The sequence below is a fragment of the Oryctolagus cuniculus genome, chromosome 18 (assembly GCF_964237555.1).
Source record: "Oryctolagus cuniculus chromosome 18, mOryCun1.1, whole genome shotgun sequence".
Lineage (NCBI taxonomy): Eukaryota > Metazoa > Chordata > Mammalia > Lagomorpha > Leporidae > Oryctolagus > Oryctolagus cuniculus.
Genome location: NC_091449.1, coordinates 51,382,584 through 51,397,988, shown reverse-complemented (window position 1 = coordinate 51,397,988; position 15,405 = coordinate 51,382,584). Strand labels below are relative to the sequence as shown.

The following is a 15,405-nucleotide window of genomic DNA, read 5'->3' as shown; positions in this document are numbered from 1 at the left end:
GCTCCACATCCAATCCAGCTCCCTGCTGATGGCCTGGGAAAGCAGTAGAAGATGGCCCAAGTCCTTGGGGCCCTGCACCAGCCTGAAGGAAGCTCCTGGCTCCCAGCTTCAGATCAGCTCAGCTCCAACAGTTGTGGCCTTCTGGGGAGTGAACCAGCAGATCGAAGACCTCTTTCTCTGTCTCTCTCACTATTTGTAACTATGTCTCTCAAGTAAATGAATAAATACTAGAAAAAAACACAAAACTGATATGTCTTTTTAAAAAACTTATTTGAGAGACAGAGAGACAGAAAGAGAAATCCCCATCACTGGTTCAAATGTTTGCAACAACCAGGGCTGGGTCAGCAGCCAGGAATCCAATCTAGGTCTCCCATGTGAGTAGCATGGATTCAGCTACTTGAGCCATTATCTGAGGCATTACCGGCTGCCTTCTAGAGCACATATTAGCAGAAAGCTAGAATTGGAAGCAAAGCCAGGACTCACACCAAAGCACTCTGATTTGAGATATAGGGTGCCCAACAGCCACCTTAATCAATAGGCCAAATGCTTGCCATGAGAACTGATATTTCTTGAAGAAAGACATGATACCAGGCTGGGTTAAAAGGGCCTGAGGGAAGCAAATTTTTAAAAAATATTTATTTGAAAGGCAGAGGCTGAAGCAGAGAGAGGGAGATCTTCCATCTGCTGGTTCACACCCCTAGTGGCCACAAGGCCAGAGCCAGGCTGATCCAAGGCCAGGAGCCAGGAACTTCTTCCAGGTCTCCCACATGGGTGCTGAGGCCCAAGCACTTGGGAAATCCTCTGCTATTTTCCCAGGTGTATCAGCAGGAAGATGGATTGAAAGTGGAGCAGCCAGGACATAAACTGGTGCCCATATGGGATGCCAACACTGCAGGTGGTGGCTTCACCCACTACACCACAATGCCAGCCCCCAGGAAAGTAAATTTTAAGGGAAAAGCAGACTGATAGCCATTTGGTTTCCAACTGAAGAAGTTGGTACTAGTATTACTAATCAGGTTAAGGAATCAAATGAAATAAACCAACTTGTGAAGTCAGATATCTTGTCATATATTAAGGATGAGTGGGACATTTACATAGCAATATTCTGTACTTTAAAGTGTGCACCAGAATTGAGAGAGAGAGAGAGAATATGGCTATGGAAAGAGAGATCTGGGGAGTAATGAAATTTCCCAGGAAGAAGAAATATGATGAAAAGAAAACTAAATACAGAATCTCAGGAAACATCTGTATTTAAGTTCCAGAACTGATAAAAAAAAAATTTCATGTCTTTGAACCAGATAAATAAAAATGTACAAAACAAAGAGAAAAAAAGAGTGTCAAGAAGAAAAGTGGATAGCTGGCTGTTAACTGGATTTTAGTAGGTAAAGATTTCAAAAGGAAGAGAAATGATTAAAGTGTAAGTCACAGGGGTCAGCACTGTGGCATAACAGGTAAAGCCACCGCCTGTAGTGCCTGCATTCCATTTGGGTGCTGGTTTGAGTCCCAGCTGTCCCACTTCTGATTTAGCTCTCTGCTATGGCCTGGGAAAGCAGTAGAAGATGGTGCAAGTGCTTGGGCTCCTGCACCTATGTGGGAGACATGGAGGTAGCTCCTGACTCCTGGATTTGGATCAGCATAGCTCCGGCTGTTGCAGCCATCTGGGAAGTAAACCAGCAGATGGAAGACCTCTCTCTCTCTCTCTCTCTCTAACTCTGCCTTTCAAATAAATAATAAATAATAATTTTCCTTCAGTTATAATGTTCTAATAAATAAATTTGAAATTTGTGTCAATAAATCTGAAAACATGATGAAATGAATACAGTCTTGGAAAAATACAAATGACCAAAATAACTCGGGAAGAAATAAATTTGACTAGTGCTACACCCATGAACAGAATTATATCAGAAATTAATAGCTTCATACAAAGACAGGCTCCCAGGCCAAAAGGTTTCAGAAATGAGCTGTATCACATGTTCAAGGGAAGGCGAGACTACCTAACACAGACACTTTCAAACAGGGGAAAAAGATGGGGTACTTCCCCAATTCACTTTGATATTCAGAATATATACAGAATTCTTATTAAGTTAGTAAGAAAATAAAACCCAATGGAGAAAATAGGCAACAACATAAACAGATATGGTAAAAAATGAATGTTGAATGCCCGTAAGATCTTGGATATCAGGAAATACAAATCCAGAGTTCAAGAGAACATTTTTGCTGAATATACTAATAAACCTGAAGAATTATGAAATCTTGTCTATGTCTACCAATGATAAGAACCAGAATGTTTACAGCAGCATTGCTAGCTACTATGCAGCAGTGCCAAAATTCTATATAGCCCAAAACTCCAGTAAAATACGTAATGAAGTAGGGTAAATTCATACCGTGAAAAACACAGACTAGTCAAAGGAAAAGATCTTTGGTTAGATAGATCAATCTTGAAACATTAATGTTAATGTCTGAAAAAAAGCAATTTTCAGAAGATTACATGCAGAATTACAGAAAGTTTAAGAACGGGGGAAAATTCATATAAAATAAACTATAAGGAAAAGCAAGGATTGTTCAGGTGAGGGATCTGTTTGGAAAGGGGAAACAAGGGGCCTTCAAAGGTAAATTTTTTTTTTAATGTTTTATTTCTTAAACTGGTTAGAAGGTATAATTACTTGTTATGTTGCTGCAAGAATGACATTTCACAGTTTTTAAAATGAGGAAATAACTGAAGGAAAATGTTTAAATATGCTAAAGAAAGGATAAATCAAATATCCTGAAAGGAGTGAGCGTTTGTCTGGTGAGTAGCATGCCCACATCTCACTGCAGTGTCTGGGTTTGATCCTGAGCTCTGGCTCCAGCTGCTGAGTTCAGTTTTCTGCAAGGCAGACTCCAGATGGCTCAAATAATTAAGGTTCCAGCCACCTACACGGGAGACCTGGATTGTGTTCCTGCTTCTTGCCTCTGGCCCTAGACATTATAGGAATTTTGGAGAGTAAACAACTCTGTGTCTCTAGTGCAAAATTTAAAAACAAATAAAAACACCCTCATAAACCCAGGGTTCTTCCCCTTTTTAAAAACTGAGATGTAATTCACATATGCAAAATTCATCCTTTTAAAGTTGACAATTCGGTTTTTTGTATATTCAGAGTTCTGCAAGTACCACCACTATCTAATTCCAGAACCTCTTCATCATCCCAAATTCTTGTCCCCATTAGTGGTCAGTCCCCGCTGATATCCTCCCTCTAACTCCTGACAAACATTAATGTACTTTCTGTCTTTATGGTTTGCTTATTCTAGACATTTTATATAAATGATGCCATATCATATATGATCTTTGGTGTTGGCCTCTTTCACTTAATATAATATTTTCAAGTTTCACCCAGTTTATAGCATGCATCAGTATTTTATTAATATTTAGGGCTAAAGAACAGCATTTTGTGGACATGCAACATTTTGTTCATTCACCGACTGGCAAGGATTTGGGTTGTCCTTTTTTCCTTTTTTTTTTTTTTTTTAAGACTTATTTATTTGAAAGGAAGAGTTCCAGAGAGAGAGAGAAAGAGAGAGACAGATCTTCCATCTGCTGGTTCATACCTCAAATGGCTGCAACAGCTGTCCCATTTCCATCTTTTTTCTATTATCAGTGAAACTGCTATAAACATTTGTGTTTGAGTTTCTGTGTGTGTACATGTATGTTTTCAATGTGTCTGAATATATACCTAGAAGTAGAAACGCTGGAAGAATTCTTCGACTTTTAAGAAACCCTTGGGGCCAGCATTGTGATACAGTGGGTTAAGCTGCTACTGCAATACTGCATCCCATTATCATACCACTGGCTGCAGTCCTGACTGCTCTACTTCTGATCCAGCAAAAAACAGTGTAAGATGGCCCAAGCTGGGCCCCTACCTCTCACATGAGAGACCTAGATAGAGTTCCAGTTTCCTAGCTTCAGCCCGGACCACTCGCAGCCACTGCAGCCATTTGGAGAGTCGATCAGTAGATGGAAGATTGACCTCAATCTCTTCTTCCTCTCCTTCTCCCCCTCCCTCTCTCCCTCCCTCTTTACTCTCTTTCCTCTTTTTCTCTGTCACTCTTTCAAATAAATAAAATCATTAAGAAGAAATCCTTAAAGAGAATTAAACATTTATATGAAAATTTAATGTTTGATTTACAATAAAATCTAATGCCTGTTGCTTTAAGTGAACTATTTTGTTGATTAATGTTACTGAAACATGTAAATAATTTATTTTACCTTTTGCCCTTTAGTTTGAAGTCAAGCAACTCATATGCTATTTACCTTGTCCTTTCTCAAGAAAAATGATTTTGGATTCTGGGAGAAAATTAGATCCAGTCACAATCATTTCATGACCTCCATTCACAGAACAACTGTTAATACTGTACTTCTCAATATGAGGAAGCTCTTGAGCAGATCGCTGGGCTGGATTTTTTTTAAAAAGAGTTGAGAAAAAACAACATTAGTATAAAAATTTTCAGATATGTACAGCAAACTCAAGCCACAAAATGAAAATAAAGAGAAGTAAATTTGGGGATTAATTCATTCAGGCTTTTAAAATTCAAGACAATAGTAATGATATCCACTAACAGAACTATATTGTTTAGAAAAAAAATGTTTATTAGACTTACACGATTTCTAAGTTATTTACTTAGACTATAATTAAAGGAACTAACAGAGAAATTATACATCATCTTCAACTTCATATTGACTCCATCATATTTACCTTATCTGCATTTCTCTTTTTAGACTGACTCAATAATAACTCTTCCACACACCTATTAAGATTTATATGTAATATAATTAGAAAAATATATTAAGACCAAAGATACTAAAGTATATTGCATATAATTAATTGTTTCTAAAGAACTACTATAGGACAAACACCAAGTAACTCTTTCATCAAGATACTACCTATTAGATCATTGTTGTGAAATAATGCTTCCATTTTGGACAATTTTCTAACTAAATAAATGAAACATCCATGAATATCACATTTCAATAATGAAGTTTTTGACAAGGCTATAAACGTGTCTCTGCTGACTATACATTTCTCTGCCTTCCCAGGGTACATGGAATAAATTTTTTTGATGCACAGATTCATTGTTTACGTTATCAACATTTTATAAACTGTCCTTGGTGCTACCCTCTCTGATACTGACTGGCTGGTCCCAAACTATATTTCTGGGTATTTTATTTTTATGTTTTCTTTCTTTAACTGCTTGGGCTTCAAGTTATAGTTTTCTTTTGATTGCTTAGGTCCTCTAATGGTTTCTTTTCTTTTTTTTTTTTTTTTGACAGGCAGAGTGGACAGTAAGAGAGACAGACAGAGAGAAAGGTCTTCCTTTACTGTTGGTTCACCCTCCAATGGCCACTGTGGCCAGCGCGCTGTGGCCAGCGCACCGCAATGACGAAGCTAGGGGCCAGGTGCTTCTCCTGGTCTCCCATGGGGTTCAGGGCCCAGGCACTTGGGCCATCCTCCACTGCACTCCCGGGCCACAGCAGAGAGCTGGCCTGGAAGAGGGGCAACCGGGACAAGAACCCGGTGTGCTGGCGCCGCAGGTGGAGGATTAGCCTATTGAGCCACAGCACCAGCCTCTAATGATTCTTATCAAATGGCTATATAAATAGATTTCTCTCTGGAACTAAAACAAAAAGTGTCAACAATAATCTCTTCACATTTGGAAAAAAAAAAGTCTAGTTTTTCTTCATACTGGTGGCTATGAGGTTAAGTTGTGTTTCGTTTGCCTACTACAGCATTCCAAAGAAATTTAAACTTCAAAGCCTTCAGGAAACCATGTGCTAGTTAGTTTACTATGGGTTCCCCCTCTCCCAACAATTTAATATCTAGTCTCGAAAAGTGTATGAATTAGACCTTTGTCCTATTCAAAGAGAATGTTAAAATACATATTTTCACAGGTTGGGTCTTGGATTTAGGATCAACTACCATTTAGGAAGTACCAACTACCACCTACACCTCAGAAAATACTCATGTTTCTACTTTTTTAAATGGCTCGGAGAAGAGGTATGAAAACAAACACAGGCTATTCTAGGGAATAAACCAATTCAAGTTTTAGATATGTATGGTAGAAACTGCCCTTTACAGATATAGTCTAAGAATAAGCAAAAGAAAATTTTTGTTTTAAATTTGAAAGAGTTAGAGAGGGGGAGAGACAGAGCTCTTCCATCTTCTGGTTCACTCCTCAGATGGCTGCAACAGGCCAGGGGTCTGGAGCTTCATCCGAGTCTCCCACATAGGTGGAAGGGGCCCAAGCATTTGGGTCATTTTTGACTGCTTTTCCCAAGCCATTAGCAGGGAACTGGATCAGAAGTGGAGCAGCTAGGACATGAACTGGCACCTATATGGGATGACAGCACTGCAGGCAGCAAGTGGCTTTACTTGCTATGCCACAATGCTGGCCCCAGTAAAAATATTTTTAAAGTATTTTTAAAAATGATTTATTTACCTATCTGAAAGGCATAGTTAGAGAGAGAGAGAGAGAGAGAATCGCCCATCTACTGATTGATTCCTGAAATGGGTGCAAAGAACGTGGCTGGGCCAAGCCAAAGCTAGGAACCAGGTGCTTCTTCTGTGTCTCCCACATGGATTCAGGGGCCCAAGTACTTGGGCCATCTTCTGCTGCTCTCCCAGGTGTATTAGCAGGGAGCTGGAATCAAAATGGATCAGCCAGGGGTGGTGCTGTGGCATAGCAGGTTAAAGCCCTGACCTGCAGTACTGCCATCCCATATAGATGCCGGTTAAATTCCTGGGGGCTCCACTTCTAATCCAGCTCCCTGTTAATGAGCCTGGGAAAGCAGTGGAGGATGGTCCAAGCCCTTGGGCTCCTGCACCCACGTGTGGGACGCAAACGAAGCTACTGGCTTCGGATTGGCTCGGCTCAGCCATCTGGGGAGTGAACCAGCAGATGGAAGATCTCTCTCTCTCTCTCCGTCTCTTCCTCTCTGTAACTCTTTCAAATTAATCTTTTTTTTAAAAAGTAGAGTAGCTGGGACTTGAACTGGCACCTCTATGGGATGTCAGCATCACAGGCAGTGGCTTAACTCACTACTCTACAACACTAGCACCCAAAATTTTCTTTTGTTCTTTTTTTTAAAGATTTATTGGCCGGCGCCGCAGCTCACTTGGCTAATCCTCCGCCTGCGGCACCAGCACCCAAGTTTCTATTCCTGGTTGGGGCACCAGATTCTGTCCCGGTTGCTCTTCTTCCAGTCTAGCTCTCTGCTGTGGCCTAGGAAGGCAGTGGAGGATGGCCCAAGTGCTTGGGCCCTGCACCCACATGGGAGACCAGGAGGAAGCACCTGGCTCCTGGCTTCAGATCGGTGCAGCGCGCCGACTGTAGCGGCCATTTGGGGGGTGAACCAACGGAAAAGGAAGACGTTTCTCTCTGTCTCTTTCTCACTGTCTAACTCTGCATGTCAAATTAATTAATTAATTAATTAAAAATATTTATTTATTTGAAAGTCATAGTTACACAGAGAGAGGAGAGGCAGAGAAAGAGAGAGGTCTTCCATCCGATGGTTCACTCCCCAGATGGCTGCAACGGCCGGAGCTGCGCCGATCCAAAGCCAGGAGCCAGGAGCTTCTTCTGGGTCTCCCACGTGGGTGCAGGGGCCCAAGGACTTGGGCCATCGTCTACTGCTTTCCCAGGCCACAGCAGAGAGCTGGATCAAAAGTGGAGCAGCCAGGTCTCAAACCAGCGCCCATATGGGATGCCGGCACTTCAGGCCAGGGCATTAGTCTGCTGCGCCACAGTGCTGGCCCCCCAAAATTTTCAATAGATGGCACAGCCAAAGATATCTTTAAAAAGCATGTAACAATATGAAGAAACACTCATGTTGGTATAGTGAGACAGCAAAACAAGATATAAAATTATATCAGGTAAGCCCAATTTAAAAATATTGTGTGGAAATGGTGCTTAGCCTAGCAGTTAAGATACCTAGGTCCCATATCAGAGTACCTGGATTCCATTCCCAGTTCTGGCTCCTGATTCTGGCCCAAGCACAGACTCAACCATTGTGAAAAGTAAACAAGTGAATAAGAACTCTCTTTCTGTCTGCCTCTCTAAAGTAAATACATAAATAATTCTTTAAATAAATTGTGCAAAAATATACAGATACATACAAAATCAAAAAAGCTATAATGACTAATGCTTAGTAAAATGACAAATTATTTTAATATTACTGTTTGTACCATTCTGCATTATCTATTTCCTCACTAATAATCACATAATATTTTTACAAACTAAAAAAATTTAGAATATTTTAAGTAAATGTTTCAAAAATTCAAACTACTATATAAACTTAAAACTATTTAAATTACTCTGCTTTAATAAATAGCGACATCTCTGTTTATACAGATATATAACACTCTGGGCAAGCAAATTTAGAAACTAGCAGTGGGTGCCAGCTCTGTGGTACAGTCAATTAAACTGCTGTCCACGATGCTGGCATCCCATATGAATGCCGGTACGGTCCCGGCTGCTCCATTTTGAACCCAGCTCCCTATTAATGTGCCTGGGAAAGCAGCAGAAGATGGTTCAAAGAGTTGACTCCTTTCCACCCTTATGGGAGACCCAAATGGCGTTCTAGGCTCCTGGCTTTAGCTTGGCCTACCCTAGGCCATTGTTGCCATTTAGCTCTGTAAGTATGTCTTTCAAATACATACATATATATATATATATGTACACACACACACACACACACACACACATAAAGAAAAAGAAGTTGTGGGCTGGTGCTGTGGCATAGTAGGGTAAAACCACCGCCTGCAGTGCCGCCAATCCCATATGGGCACCGGTTTCAGTTCTGGCTGCTCCACTTCTGATCCAGCTCTCTGCTATGACCTGGGAAAGCAGTAGAAGATGGCCCAAGTCCTAGGGCCCCTTCACCACGTGGGAGACCAGAAAGGAGCTCCTGGCTTCAGATGGGCCCAGCTCTGGCCGTTGCAGCCATTTGCAGGGTGAATCAGTGGATGGAAGATTCTCTTTCTCTCTCTCTCTTTCTGCCTCTGCCTCTCTGTAACTCTGCCTTTCAAATAAATAAATAAATCTTAAAAAAAAAAAAAGAGGAAGTTAGCAATGGTACCCGCTTTTAAGAAGGGTCACTGGTTGCCTCAGAAATTTACTTTTTATTCTAGACTCTGTATTTTTTTTTTTTTTTAAGATCTATTTACTTATTTGTAAGGCAGATCATTGGATAGCAGGGTAGGTTGGCTGGCAGATGGAATATGGAAATCTTCCAACTGCTAGTTTACCTACCAAATGGGTGTAACAACTAGGGCTGAGAAAGACCAAAGCCAGGAGACAGAAAACTATCCAGGTTTCTCATGCGGGTAGCAGGAGCCCAGGACTTGGGTCATCATCAGCTGCCTTCCCAAGCATATTAACAGGAAGCTGAACTGGAAGCAGAGCAGTGGGCACCATATCAGCCCCTATGTACTCTTTTTGAATTCTGAAAAATGAACCTATATCATCTATTAAAATTAATTTTAGGGGCTGGTGCTGTGGTGTAGCAGGTATAGCAGCATCCTGCAGTGCTGACATACCACATGGACGCCGGTTCAAGTCCCAGCTGCTCCAGTTCTGATCCAGCTCTCTGCTATAGCCTGGGAAAACAGTGGAAGATGGCCCAAGTACTTGGGCCCCTCACCCAATTGGGAATCCCAAAAGAAGCTCCTGGCTCCTGGCTTTGGCCTGGTCCAGCCCCAGCCCTTGTGGCCATTTGGGGAGTGAGCCAGAGGATGGAAGATATCTCTCTCTCTCTCTGCCTCTGTAACTCTGCCTTTCAAACAAATAAATAAATCTTTAAAAATTAATTTTTTAAAATTAGTTCTACAGTGAATCCTATCACCATAGATTTAATCAGGGATTCCCATAGTAACTTGGGAAATGATAAGGTTTATTATTTTCAGTAAACAGAAAAAGGTTTATGTAGTAAGCATGATGCCAGATTAAGAATATATGTAACAGAAATTAAATGATGTAATATAGTAATTAAAAGAGAACTAAGGGCTGGCATTGTTGTATACTGGGTAAAGCCACAGCCTGTGACACTGGCATTCCACATGAGTGCCAGTTCATGTCTCGGCTGCTCCACTTCCAATTCAGCTCCCTGCTAATGACCTGGGAAATGCAACAAAAGATGCCCCAAATGTTTGGGCCCCTGCCACCCCCATGGGAGACCTGGATGAAGATCCTGGCTCCTGGCTTCAGTCTGCTCCAGCGCTGGATGTTGTAGCCATCTGGGGAGTGAACCAGCAGATGGAAGATTCTCTGTAACTATGACTTTCAAATAAATAAACAAACCTTTAAAAAAGATAACTAAAAACATTTATGTTCTAGACACGGCTCTGTTACTGACAAAGAAATAACCTTGAATAAGTACTTGAACTATTTGTGCCTCAGTTTCGTCCGATGCAAAATTAAAGAATAAAATTAATTTTTTAAAAATTTAGGAGACAAATAGAGACACAGAGAGCAATCCCATTTGCTAGATCACTCCCCAAATGTCTGTGACAACTGAGATCAGAACAAGGAATACAATCTGCATCTCCTAGGTGGGTGGTAGGTACCTAACTTTAGCCATCACCTGCTACCTCCCAAGGTCTGCACTCGCAGGAAGCTGAAATTGGAACAAAGCTGGCAACCAAATCCAGGTACTCTAATATAGGACAAGGTAGTCTTAATCACTAGGCCAAATATCTGCCCCAAGGAATGGAATTAGAACTTTTTTTTTTAAAGATTTATTTATTTATTTGAAAGAGTTACACAGAGAGAGGAAAGGCAGAAAGAGAGAGAGAGGTCTTCCATCCGATGGTTCACTCCCCAGATAGCCGCAATGGCCAGAGCTGTGCTGATCCAAAACCAGGAGCCAGGAGCTTCCCCCAGGTCTCCCACGCAGGTGCAGGGACCCAAGGACTTGGGCCATCTTCTACTGCTTTCCCAGGCCACAGCAGAGAGCTGGATCAGAAGTAGAGCAGCTGGGACTAGAACCGGCGCCCATATGGGATGCTGGCACTTCAGGCCAGGACATTAACCCGCTGTGCCACAGCGCCAGTCCCAGAACTTTTTTTTAAGATTTATTTATTTCCTTTGAAAGTCAGTTACACAGGGAGAGGAAAACACACACACACACACACACACCTAGAGGTGAGGTGGGGAGAAATTTTCCATCTATTAGTTCACTCTCCAGATGGCCACAATGGCCAACACTAGGCCAAGCAGAAGCCTGGAGCTTCCTCCAGGTTTTCCATGTGGGTGGGAGGGATGAAACACTTGGGCAATCTTCATCTGCTTTTATCAAGCCATTAGCAGGGAGCTGGATCGGAACTGAAGTTAGCTGGGACCTGACCAGCACCCATATGGGATGTGGGTATTATACGAAGTGGCTTTACCCACTACACCACAAAGCTGGTCCCAAATTAGAACATTTTTTTTTAAAAGATTTATCTTATTTAGTTGAAAGTCAGAGTTACACAGAGAGAGAAGCAGCAGCAGAGAGAGAGAGAGGTCTTCCATTTGCTGGTTCACGCCCCAAATGACCACAACCGCTGGAGCTGTGCAATCCAAAGCCAGGAGCGAGGAGCTTCCTCTGCGTCTTCCCACGTGGGTACAGGGGCCCAAGGACTTGGGCCATCTTCTACTGCTTTCTGAAGCCATAGCAGAGAGCTGGACCGGAAGTGGAGCAGCCAGGACTCAAACCAAACTGGCACCTATATGGGATGCTGGCACTGCAAGCGGCAGCTCCACCCGCTACGCTACAGCGCCAGCCCATTAAATTAGAACATTTTTAAATCTATACCCTAAACAGCTGACTGCCAGTCTTAGTGTTTCAATCACATCAACTAACCTGCCTCCCTCATACTCACAGTGGTTTAAGGCTTGAGTAGGCTTCAAGTTTTAGGCCTTTGTTCACATCTTATCTTTGTAAATCAAAGGGAAAAAATTCATTTTTTTCAATCTGATATTTTAAATAATGTTATGGTAAGAAGACAGAACAAAATAAAAACACTGTAAGTCTTATGTAGTTAAGGGGTCAACTTGTAGAGACAGCCTCTTCTAACATGAAGGCTGACATTTCAATGAAACAAAGAAAACTAAGCAACACTTAAAAGCATCAAAATCATAGCTTAATGACTGGGTCCACAGAGGCCGTTATCTTCCTCATTAACAGATAGTCAAGAAAATGTGGTAAAAATATAGTGAGAAGCCATTTTCTAATTCTAAGATCAGTACTCTCCTTACATAAACATGTTTGCATATTCCGTATGAGAAAGAACAGCAAATGTGTCTCCAGTTTGCACTTTTGATGGAACATTACATTGTAAACAAAGCAGAAATTAACTATTTTAAACAAAATCTTAAAACATCAACACAAGCTCACTTACAGCATTCGACAGGTATTGAAGCTATCTGCAGAGAAAGTACTTTTCCATTGGGCTGTGGGATGTGTACACGAAACACAAGTCGCACTCTAGTATTCTTTCTGCCAATATCAGTTTCTCCTTTTCGAAGTTCTATATCTGAATTGCGGAGTTTCAAAATACCTGCACAGTCAATACTATGGAGAAAAATACAAAATTTTTATTTGCTTATTGATAATCATGGCTCTAAATAACTCAACCTCATAGGTTTATATTATTACTCTGTCAGGGAAGAAGTATCTAATAGAATTAGTTCAAAAAAGAAAGATGGGTATAACTACTCTCCTCTGCTATTCCAACGAAGGGAAGAAAATGTTTTGGTATGACAACAGTGCAATAGTAAGTATGGCAGATCTTTTTTTTTTTGACAGGCAGAGTGGATAGTGAGAGAGAGAGACAGAGACAAAGGTCTTCCTTTTTGCCGTTGGTTCACCCTCCAGTGGCCGCCGCGGCCGGTGCACCATGCTGATCACTGCGCTGATCTGAAGGCAGGAGCCAGGTGCTTCTCCTGGTCTCCCATGGGGTGCAGGGCCCAGGCACTTGGGCCATCCTCCACTGCACTCCCTGGCCACAGCAGAGAGCTGGCCTGGAAGAGGGGCAATCGGGACAGAATCTGGCGCCCCGACCGGGACTAGAACCCGGTGTGCCAGCACCACTAGGTGGAGGATTAGCCTAGTGAGCCGCAGCGCCGGCAGCATGGCAGATCTTCTGCAAAGATGGTTGTCAGTAATTTCTCCCTTTCTTGTACTTGCATTCCTCTCTTCCTGCTAACAAGAGGTAGAGTATCTGTCTTCTCTCCTTGAAAGCTAGTCTGTAACTCACTTGAATAAATGAGTGTGGCCAAATGAAAGTATAAAAATTAAGAACTTAGCACTAGTAATTTTTGCTCTCATAGAGTCCTAAGTAATCAAGTAAAAAGGAAAGAAAGGCCAGACAATCTTCAGCCCCTCCAGCCACCCCAGTTATTTTCAAATTCCATTTGAATTCCCAAAAAATCTAGGTACACAAGTGATCCAGGCTGACACCATGTGAATGAACCAGCTAAGCCCAGTCAACGCAAATAATCACAAAAAATAATAAAAGGCTATTACTTTAAGCCACTAATTTCTGAAGTTATTTATTATGTAGAATTAGATCACTGAAACAAAGTAAAAGACTTTTCATAACATAAATAAAACTAGGTCAGAGGAAGGCACTGTGGTGTAGTGGGTAAAGTCACCACCTGCAGTGCTAGCGACCCAAATGGGCCCCGATTCAGGGCCCAGTTGCTCTACTTTTGATGAAGCTCTCTGCTATGGCCTTGGACAGCAGTGAAAGATGGCCCAAATGCTTGAGCCCCTGCACCCGCATGGGGGAACTGGAGGAGGCTCCTGGCTTCCAATCAGCCCGGCCCTATCCATTGCGGCCTTTTGTGGAGTGGACCAGCAGATGGAAGATCTCTCTCTCTCTTTCTCTGCCTCTCTGTAACTCTACCTTTCAGGTAAATAAAAAAATCTTTAAAAAACGAAACAAAACAAAAACTAGGTCAGAAGATTCACTCACATGAATACAACTAAATCACTATTCGCATCTCTATGTTTTATACTGATGTGTCTAATAATAAAGATAATCCATCAGGCTAAGATTCTTGCATTTCTAAGAAAGGCACATATGAAATAAAGGTTCTACATTTAAGATCTAATAATTCATCATCTTCAAAATTTATTACTACATGGGCCAGCATTGTTAAGCCACTGCTTACAAGACCAGCATTCCATATTGGAGTGCTAGTTTGAGACCTGGCTGCTCTGTTTCTCATCCAGCTCCCTGCTAATCTACCTGGGAAAGCAGCAAAAGATGCCCCAAGTGCCTGGGCCCCTGCCACCCATGTGGGAGACCTAGATGTAGTTCCAGGCTCCAGGCTTTAGCCTAGACCAGCGCAGGCCACTGAAGCTGTTAGAGGGGAAAGCTGTTAGAGGATCTCTGTTTCTATCTCTCTGTCTCTGCCTGCCAAATAAAAAATAAATAATCCTTAAAATTATGACTGCTTATTACTATCATACTAAGGAATAAGAGTAAGTATGATATACCTTTGTTATTTACGTACTAAGAAAAAAAAAGGAAGCAGAATACTAATGATCAAACCTTCTAGCTTACTAGCTCAGAAGCATTCCTTGCTCCAGTCTTTCACTGCATCTACCAACAGTTCTAACTTCAAAGCTCACTGTACAGAGTCTGTAGAAACAGCTTTGGCCGGCGCCGTGGCTCAATAGGCTAATCCTCCACCTTGCGGCGCCGGCACACCGGGTTCTAGTCCCGGTTGGGGCGCTGGATTCTGTCCCGGTTGCCCCTCTTCCAGGCCAGCTCTCTGCTATGGCCAGGGAGTGCAGTGGAGGATGGCCCAGGTGCTTGGGCCCTGCACCCCATGGGAGACCAGGAAAAGCACCTGGCTCCTGGCTCCTGCCAGGATCAGCGCGGTGCGCCGGCTGCAGCGGCGGCCATTGGAGGGTGAACCAACGGCAAAGGAAGACCTTTCTCTCTCTGTCTCTCTCTCTCACTGTCCACTCTGCCTGTCAAAAAAAAAAAAAAAAAAAAAAAAAAAAAGAAACAGCTTTGAAGGACAATGTATTAGTACGACAGAACTGTGATAGAACCAGGATATCAAGATGATAACCAATAAAGCATAAGAAGCAATTTCAAAATGGATTTTTAAGCCCCTCAAATATTTTCAGCTTCAGAAAAATTCCAGGAGAAAGTTTTTAAAGAAACAATCAATTCTGAAAATAAATACTTCCTATTTGTAGAAAACAAATTGTATTTAACTAACATTGAACAATTATGCTATAATTAATTATTAAATAATTATTTGATCAAAACAGTATTGATCAAATTGTATCAAATTAGTGACTACTCATTTTAAACTGCCAAAACGGTCTTCAGGGCAAATACCAGAGATGATCCATTTTACTGAATACTGACT

At 41.8% G+C, this 15,405-nt stretch overlaps 1 protein-coding gene across 4 annotated transcripts in view; it reads right to left on the bottom strand.

The window, feature by feature from the left end:
* NFATC3 (nuclear factor of activated T cells 3) overlaps positions 1 to 15,405 on the bottom strand; it is a 155,074-nt gene that overhangs the window by 56,212 nt on the left and 83,457 nt on the right. For all 4 annotated transcript variants that reach the window (XM_017342314.3, XM_008257512.4, XM_051847207.2 and 1 more), the window contains exons 5-6: positions 12,411 to 12,583; positions 4,289 to 4,429 (exon numbers count right to left, since the gene is read on the bottom strand). In XM_017342314.3, the coding sequence (XP_017197803.1) occupies positions 4,289 to 4,429; positions 12,411 to 12,583 (314 nt within the window). The remainder of the gene's footprint in view (positions 1 to 4,288; positions 4,430 to 12,410; positions 12,584 to 15,405) is intronic.